The 8867-nt window shown below is 32.0% G+C and overlaps 2 protein-coding genes across 4 annotated transcripts in view; both read left to right on the plus strand.

Moving 5' to 3' along the window:
- Positions 1–1449, plus strand: part of LOC108750816 (DNA polymerase zeta catalytic subunit) — an 8685-nt gene extending 7236 nt beyond the window's left edge. Inside the window, exons 16-19 of the mRNA XM_018490596.1 lie at positions 53–166; positions 237–655; positions 886–1114; positions 1234–1449. Of these exons, the coding sequence (XP_018346098.1) occupies positions 53–166; positions 237–655; positions 886–1114; positions 1234–1416 (945 nt within the window). The 3' untranslated portion in view covers positions 1417–1449. The remainder of the gene's footprint in view (positions 1–52; positions 167–236; positions 656–885; positions 1115–1233) is intronic.
- A 1075-nt stretch (positions 1450–2524) lies between these two features.
- The window catches only part of LOC108750811 (putative uncharacterized protein DDB_G0282133), an 8005-nt gene continuing 1662 nt past the window's right edge, over positions 2525–8867 (plus strand). The window contains exons 1-15 of one of the 3 annotated variants that reach the window (XM_018490586.1): positions 2525–3286; positions 3849–3950; positions 4306–4430; positions 4507–4687; positions 4770–4873; positions 5096–5212; positions 5287–5402; positions 5472–5514; positions 5658–5885; positions 5981–6323; positions 6482–6728; positions 6855–6992; positions 7073–7815; positions 8105–8187; positions 8556–8721. In XM_018490586.1, the coding sequence (XP_018346088.1) occupies positions 3149–3286; positions 3849–3950; positions 4306–4430; positions 4507–4687; positions 4770–4873; positions 5096–5212; positions 5287–5402; positions 5472–5514; positions 5658–5885; positions 5981–6323; positions 6482–6728; positions 6855–6992; positions 7073–7815; positions 8105–8187; positions 8556–8721 (2874 nt within the window). In that variant the 5' untranslated portion in view covers positions 2525–3148. Of the gene's footprint in view, positions 3287–3848; positions 3951–4305; positions 4431–4506; positions 4688–4769; positions 4874–5095; positions 5213–5286; positions 5403–5471; positions 5515–5657; positions 5886–5980; positions 6324–6481; positions 6993–7072; positions 7816–8104; positions 8188–8555; positions 8722–8867 lie in introns of all 3 variants that reach the window. The other 2 variants (XM_018490585.1, XM_018490584.1) reach the window with 2 other exon arrangements.

Genomic DNA, 8867 nt, shown 5'->3' on the forward strand with positions numbered 1-8867 from the left:
TACATATAAAGCAAAGATCACAATGATCATATTGTTAAATTTAAAATTTTAGACGAAAAAACGATATTGTGGATATATGTATGAAACTCGCAATCAAGAGAAGCCCGAGTTTCTAGCTAAAGGGATCGAGACAGTTCGCAGAGATGGATGTCCCGCAGTTTCTAAAGTAAAAAAAGAAGTAACGATAAACACGCTAATAAGAACATCCTTGTAACTTAAATATTCGCTTATTGCAGATACTTGAAAAAGCCCTCAAAATTTTGTTCGAGACGAAAGACGTCTCCCTGGTAAAGCAGTATGTAATGAGGCAATTTGACAAAATCTTTCAGCGGCGCGTATCCATCCTGGATCTTACATTCGCGAAAGAATTTCGTGGAATGCGCGGATATAAAGCCAACGCTTGCGTGCCAGCGTTGGAGTTGACACGCAGATTGATCAAGAAGGATCCTCGCGCTGTGCCGCGCACCAGCGAGCGCGTTCGCTATGTTATTGTCGCAGGTGCACCAAATCAAGCGCTCATTCATTGCGTGCGCACGCCGATGGAAGTCGTCGCCGATCCATCGTTAATGCCGAACTCCGTGTATTACATAACGAAAGTTATCATACCGCCCCTCAATCGCTGCTTTAATTTATTCCGAATCGACGTTAATACGTGGTAAATGTGAAAGTTGTGAAGATTACAAATATTTAAACGACATATTTGTGTACTTCAAATAATCTTTGTTCGTGTTTCTTATTATAAAAAAAAAAATACTATAATGTAACTCTCTAATGTTGACTCTGTTGAAGAATACTCTCTTGAGCTTTTAAATAACATAATTATAACACGCGTAATTACTGTTTCATCGAATTGTAATCGAAGATAATGGAATATCGTATTTACAGGTATAAAGAAGTCTCCCATCGTTCGAATTTCGATAATATCGCACACTTAGGAGGAGACAATCCAAAGTCCACTATTCGCCAGTTCTTTAGTTGCGCGTCGTGCATTACTTGTGGGGAACAGACCAATAAAGAGATTTGTCCAGATTGCCTTTTGCAGCCAAATCGGACCGTTCTTGTACTTCTCGAAAAGATAAAACAGTTGGAAAGGAATCATCAACAAATTACTGCTGTAGGCATAAACGCAGAGAAGAGATTTATGCGAACGAGCATAAATTTTTCCTTAGACGTGAATGTTTATATTAAGCTATACATTGCGGCTAATCATTAATCTTAATGAACTTTTTTTAGATCTGTCATTCCTGCATTCGACGATTGGGTAACATAGAATGTATGTCTTTGGATTGTCCTGTTTTATACCGAATGGCACAAGCTCATAAAGAGCTTGCGCAAGTTACCTACCTGAATAGTATTATTTATGGAAATAATTCCAGTGGAATCAAAGAATTAAATGCAGTTGCTGAATGGTATTGATTACAAAGAAAATAAATTCTTGTACTTGATATATACACGTAATTAAAAGAAAATCAGTACTTTAATTTCAATTGAATTACAAATATTTTTTGTAAAATAGTACTGTTATCATTATTGTAAATACTGTAAATCATTTCCACCAATATAAGAGTAATTTTAATTTTGGTTTAATTTATTGTTTAGCCTTTTCTTATTTTTAGAATTAAAAATGTTAAAAAAGTTAATAAATTGAATCAGGATTAGAGTTAATCTTACATTGGTGGAACCAGACCTCAGTGATGAATTATTTTTACAAATAAATATTTTAAATTGAATAATACATGAATTTTAATTAAATTCCCATTATTTCTATATATATATATATCAATTATCTCGCTCATATATTTTTATATATCAATACTAAATAAAAAAAAAATACTTCTTTCTGTATTGTGTTTCCTAATTTATAATAATTTACATATTTTACATTGCTTATGTACATAAAAAAGTGTAAATTTAACATAAATATATAATAATAATAATACGTAAAATTTCGACGTAATCTTGAAAAGCGGCATAACTTTTGTTCAAATTAATATTTATAGGTATTAATACTTACAAATTTAATTAATTAATTAATTAATTTGTTAACTATTATTTAATCAATTATTATTATTTAATTATTTAATTTTGAAATTAATATTTATATTTATTTCAACACAATAGAAGAAAAGATAAAAACTGACACATAATCGATAAACACATATTGACAATCAATATTATATAATTATCTGTCGCGTTCATAAATACGGCCTATTCTTTTTAGCTGAACTTTTGCACCAGTTCATCTTTCTTTCTTTTCTCTTCAAGAGGAAAGTAGAAGATGAACTAATGCAAAAGTTCAACCAAAAAGAACAGGCCTATTGTAACGAAAATTTCTAAAATGCTGTTTTCGGATAATAAAGAACGGATATGCGATTGGTTGTTGATTCGCGAGACAACAAATGAGAAATGCGTATTTTTCACAGCTGCTTCGTCGCAACCAATCAATGATGAACGATCACAGTTTCGTTTTCCCTCCAAATGGGAAGCAAGTTGATACAAGTTAGTCCACGTCATAGGCGTATAATAAATATTTAAAGGATCGTACGCCCCACGTGAATGAGATGAAAATCTGAGGAAAAGATTTCCTCGTTGTTAAGTCGCGAATCTGATAAGAGTAGAGAGAATCAAATTACTGTAGTGGTTAGTGTAGTAGTAGTAGTTCGCAGAATTAAAGCGCCTCGATTACTGTCGATCGCTGTTCCTGTCAGCGGCATTGTTGGAACTTACTGGAACGGTTATTAATATTATTAACGTTGTTCAGATTCAAGGCTTTTGTTTGTGACTCTCGTTTGTCCTCTTCACGTGAGTAGCTCAACGATTTTGAAAATTTTGAGTAATTATGGAGAAAAATGACGTCCTTTGCGAATTGCGACTTTTGTAATTTTTTCATAGTATAATTGTATGTACGCCATATACAATGATGCGTTTACGAGGTGAACACTGTGAAGTCTTCATCTCCATTAGATCTGCTAGATAATCATACCAAACCATCATTCGCGGCATATTTGTGTCACGTCCGTGTCGCAGCACGGTTAGCAGATTCTGTTGTGACAGTGAGATGCTCGAACTTGCCATTGCGTTGCCATCCCGGCCGATCATCATTCGGCTGTGATTGTTCGCGAGCTTCTGCTTCTGTCATTCAAATACAATGTCCTCGAAGAACAGATCATCATCTTCTAAGATTCATCCTCTAGTCTGTTCCTTTTGCAATTTGACCGAGGACAATGAGCTGGAATATGGAAAGATCTATGAGCACAATGGGATTGTCACCCACTATTATTGTTTGGTAGGTTTTTGTTGCGATAATAATCTTGAATACATCAAGACAGTGGTCTATCTGATCTTTACTTTTATGAACGTGTCCAAAAGATATCTAGGTTTAAAAGATGTCTATTTGTTGTAAAACTTTCATCAAATATTAAACATAAATCTTTCAAAAATGTATACTAGTTTAATTATAGAAAACAGACTTTGAGACAAACACTAGAGAGATAGGAATATTTTCAAAATTTTGCCTTCTACTTATGCCAATTCCCATCAATTTAGATTAACTTTAATCTCGTTTCAACTTACTGTTCATCTTTTTCTAAAAATTAGAAAAAGATTAAATATAAGGGCTTTTTTCACCAACTTCTAATTAAATCAATTGATGATCGACTTGCAGAGATACTAACAACAGTTTAATGTATTTTTTTAGACGAACTGTGTTTAGTTCTCATGTTGTGGCAGTTGAGTCAACCATTGATTAACATTAATCGGAGTTGATAAAAGAGGCTCTAAGTTGAATCGAAATTAAAGCTAATTTACATTGATGGAAATGAACATTAATTATATAAATTTTCTTTCAGCTCTTGTCCTCGAACATGGAACAGAAAGGAAATGATGATGAAGGCATACTTGGATTTCTTGCTGAGGATATACAAAAGGAACTTCGCAGAGGAAAAAGATTGGTATACATATTAAAAGCATCATAATGGATGCTTTCCATTTAATGATATATGTTGACACAAACATTCTATTTTTCTTTGCAATCTATAAGTAACAAAGATTAAGAACGATACTTGTTGACTTGTTTTATCAAATGGAAAGCACCAGTTCTATTGCCAAAGTTTCATAATTTTTTGAATTTTCGAGTTGAAGATCTTTCCTTATAAGTTCAAGTTACAATTTTATAAGTAAATAAAGTTAATAATAAATCTCATATTCCTTTAACACATAAAAAATATATTTTTGTTACGAGTTGAGTATTTTATAATTATATTTACTTAATAAACATTTTAATGAATGAGATTTTAATGACTTTAGGTATGCTCGTACTGTAAAAAGCAAGGTGCTACTTTAGGTTGTTGTAACGTAAGATGCAAACGGATCTTTCATTTTCCTTGTGGCATGAAAGCTGGTTCTCTGCATCAGTTTTTCGGTGAATTTAGGTAAAGGAAAAATACCAAATTGACTGATCGATTGCGATTGTAGTGATCATTGAATAATTTATTTGGAATGTTTCAGATCGTATTGCATAAACCACAGGCCAAAACAAAAGATCGATGAACAGGTTCTTAAGCAGGCTGCCGCAGTAGATGTAATGTGTTATATTTGTTATGATAAAGTTAATACTAATGACTTTGTGAAAACATTATGGGCTCCCTGCTGTAAAAAAGATGCATGGTTTCATCGTATTTGTGTTCAGGTTAGTCTTAATGACTTTATGGGTAATATTTTTTAAATATGAATACAGATTTATATATCCAAGACAATGTCTCATTTTTTAGCAACTTGCATTGAGTGCAGGATATTTTTTCAAGTGTCCCTTATGTAACAATAAAAAAGATTTTCAAAAATCTATGTTAGAATATGGCATTTTCGTGCCAAGTCAGTAAGTATGGCAAAACAAAATTCAGCAATCATTTATTTTTACTTTCTTTACAACTTGTTAAGTTTTGTAAACTCAGTTGGTGTAAGTTAGTAGAAACATGCAGAAATTTATTTTTAGATTAATATTTACTATTAATGCTATATACTAACTGTTATATATATATATATATACAAAGAGCATATAAAATACATAACAGCATAAGAATTTTTTTTATATAATTAGAGATGCTTCGTGGGAATTGGAACCAAATGCATTTGAAGAGCTTTTGTATAGGCATGATCAGTGTGATGCACCGAAATGTGTTTGTCCAAAGGGAAGGAAGTATACAAGTACTAATGCGTAAGTAATAGTTGCTTATAATGATATTAAAACTATGTGCTATACAAGAAACAAAATATTTTTGAAATATATAGTAAATGGGAATTGGTCCTATGTCGTACTTGCGGTTCACAAGGTATCCATATGTCTTGCGGGCAGTTGAAGTGGGCTAATCCAGTATGGGAATGCGAAGAATGTACATCCATATTAAGTAAGCATGTTGTAAAAGAGAGATACATTGTAATTATGACATTTGTCTTATGTATTTTTTTTTATAAAGGTAATGATCGTGTAAAACTAGGCAACAGTTCTGCAATAGGCAGGTATGTATCGTATCTATTTTTTAATTTCACAAATGGTAGAAAATTCCTAAAATGTTTATCTTGAACTATTATAATCGAACAAATAACATGCACATTTAACATGTCTAATCTATATATGTCTAATTTTTTTTTCTTTCTTTTAGTACTAGTCAAAATAGGGATTCTGATTCAGATTTAAATTCAGACTCAGATTCAGATTCGGATAGTCAGTCGAATACAGATATCTCTGTGGGAACTGACTTCCCTATGCCGTGCGCCTTGACCGATTCATCTTCCACCTCTTCCTTGGAGTCTATTCTGGATAATATTAATTTGCGACCTGGACCACGTTCTTTTAAGTTACAACAGCAAATGATTAAACTAGGCCAATGGTTAATAATAACGATAATAGATTGTGATAACAATAGAAAATATTTCAAATTTATAGGACATTTGCCTAGATGTAATGTACTATTTTACTTAACAGGTTGGACTTAACAAGTACTGTGCTTGAAAAGAATATAGCTGCTATTGAAACTAGTACGAAAGATGAATTATTATCAAAAAATGAATCCTTATCAAAAAATGATGATGAGAAAAAGGAACCATCGATAAGTAAAGAAAATAAAGAAAGTAAAGAAAATATTCTTCAGCGAGAAAGTAAGGAAGATAGCTTCCAGAAAGAAAAACAGTTGCATCTTCAGCGAATAAATAAGGAAGATAGTCCACAAAAAGAAAAACAATTGCCCAGCAAAAATGATGAAAAATCTCAGCCGATTCAGAAGAAGACGGATGTTATCATAATTGAAAGCGATGACGATGATGTGGAGGTAAATGATTAATTAATTAGAAAGAGGGAAATTAAAAAAATTTGAATTATGCTTTTAATAAATTTGATTAAAAGCATTGAATTTTCATTAAACAGAATTATATGTATTATCGTAAATTTACTGTTTAATGATATTGATTTAATTTACTTTTGTTATAGCTTATTACATTAACACAAAAAACGAATCTTTCATCTGTACACATGAAGCAGCCTATACAATTTAGCAGTTTGTGTCTTCCTAGTACTTCAACATTGAAGAAGTTAAATGCAACAGTGGTATCTAATAATGTAGCGACAATTGATTTATTAGAAAAGGATTATATCGATTTAACAAAATCTATTGCATCAGAAAGAAAAGCTTCAAAGAAAAACGCATCTACCATCTCCAAGGACCAAATCGATGTAGGTACGTCACAAGAATCTACATTAGATCTAATTACTTTAAACGATGTGAAAACGAACACGAAAGAAACAAGCGAAATGTCATTTATGAATATCAAAATTACTAATGTTGTTTCTCTGCCACCTGAAGTGTTTGAAAGTGTACCTGATGTTATATGTAACGATATCACATTACATGCGAATACCACTAATACCTCGCCTCTTTCTATAAATGAAACATTGGAGCAATTCGTTACCTCTGTCTCGTCGAAGCGTAGCATGCACGAAGGTAATTTATGGAGAGAAAGGAAAGAAAGTTTATATATTATGGTTATACTATGATTGATAATGTTATATTATATTTTTCAGCGAGTAACATCAACAACTGCAAGAAGATCAAAAGAAATAATTTCGACGAAAGGTTGCACGAAACATGTTCTCGAGTCGGAGCTATAGAATCTGATAGAAATAAGACAAATAATACTCAAAATGATGCAAAAAATAGTACAAATAATATAGATAGGCAGCAAAGTGAAAGAACATCTGCAAACAAGTTCATTCCGCTGTTAAGTAATAATCCAGCAAATAATTCATCTTCACAACACAATTATATACAAATTAAGGCGAATGATATGCAACATATGAATCAAATTTTATCAAATTTGGAAGGAAACACTGTACATGTTAATTTAAACCAGAGGAACGAAAACCATGTCACACAAGCAAAAAATACGACAGAATTTATAACTTTTACCAAGACTAATCCAGTTTTGTTGCCAATTGGTAGTTATTATCTTCAACAAATACCTAATTCGAATTTTACAATTGAACAAAATGACGGAAGAAATGAAACAAACTTGTATGATATATCATCGAATAACGTAATTCTACCGCGTGTGACAGATAATACCACTGTGCTTAGTAACTCAACAGTACTTAGCAATCCTCTGCTTGTAAATCAACCAATAATGACCAATGTAACTGCGCCTATTCTGAGTGATAAACGAATAGTAACAGTAAATCAACAAGAAGCTGCATCAAGTAAAGATGTACTTACTAGTACACCTAGTATTGAGAACATTTCCACGAACAAGGCGACACACAAGAAGAACGTAAGTAATTCAAGAATTTCAACAATTATTATGTTGAATATCCAGCCGAAAAATGTTACCTAGAAATGTTTCATAAAATGTATACAAAATAAACTTCCGGAACTAAAATATCATTATTAGTACGAGTAACGTTAAAATATTTTTGTACAATAAATCTCCGTGAAGATACCGCGTTTTTAAGTAAGTAAAATAGAAATATATTCTGGCGAGAAACACGGTGCGGGGAGTATGAGTTGTAAATCGGTTTCCCCGTACCTCTTCTCCAGTGTATATCTTGCGATTCTAACAGTGTGACGGGGATGCAGGCACCAGACCTGTTGAGACTGAATCTACCAACTATAAGAAAGCTGACCCATCAAATTATTCCCACAGGTGAGTACATTTTTAAGTGTTTAATGATCAACTTCGGTCTCTGTTGTAAGTTGTTTGTACATCTAGAAAAAAGTTATATAAATTGAAAAAATCGTTTCTTTCGTTGATTTTTTAAGTTAAAACAAAAAACCTTTGAGTTTATTTTCCCCTCAGAGATATTTTTATTTTGAACTTAAAAAATCAACAAAAGAAACGATTTTTTTCGATTTATAATTTACTTGATTTCAAGAAATGATATTCAAATCGAAGAAACTTTTCTCTGAATATAAATGATTAACAAATCAGCACGATGAAAAAGAATGAAAATTGAATTCTATATATAAATGATGAAATCTTTTTTGTGCATTAATATTAATTTATTATTGTAGTGTCTTCGACAAACAAACCATTGCCCGTCAAAGATCTATCGCAACCTGCAGTGTCTTCCCACAAATCACTAACAATCATACCACATGTCATCGACCTGGACTGATACCGCGTTACGTGAATCTACAGGACCTGAAATTTCGAGTCTGCGCATCGAACAATATTGAAGTATGTTTTAATAGATTTTATTAATAACAACAAACAATAAAACTTGAGATACAATTGAGAAGCTCAGGTAATATATAAGAACACAGCATAATAGATTCAACTTATCAAGAACTATATATGCGATTTTTTAAATGTTGTTCCTTGTC

Source organism: Trachymyrmex septentrionalis, unplaced genomic scaffold, assembly GCF_001594115.1.
Source record: "Trachymyrmex septentrionalis isolate Tsep2-gDNA-1 unplaced genomic scaffold, Tsep1.0 scaffold37, whole genome shotgun sequence".
NCBI lineage: Eukaryota > Metazoa > Arthropoda > Insecta > Hymenoptera > Formicidae > Trachymyrmex > Trachymyrmex septentrionalis.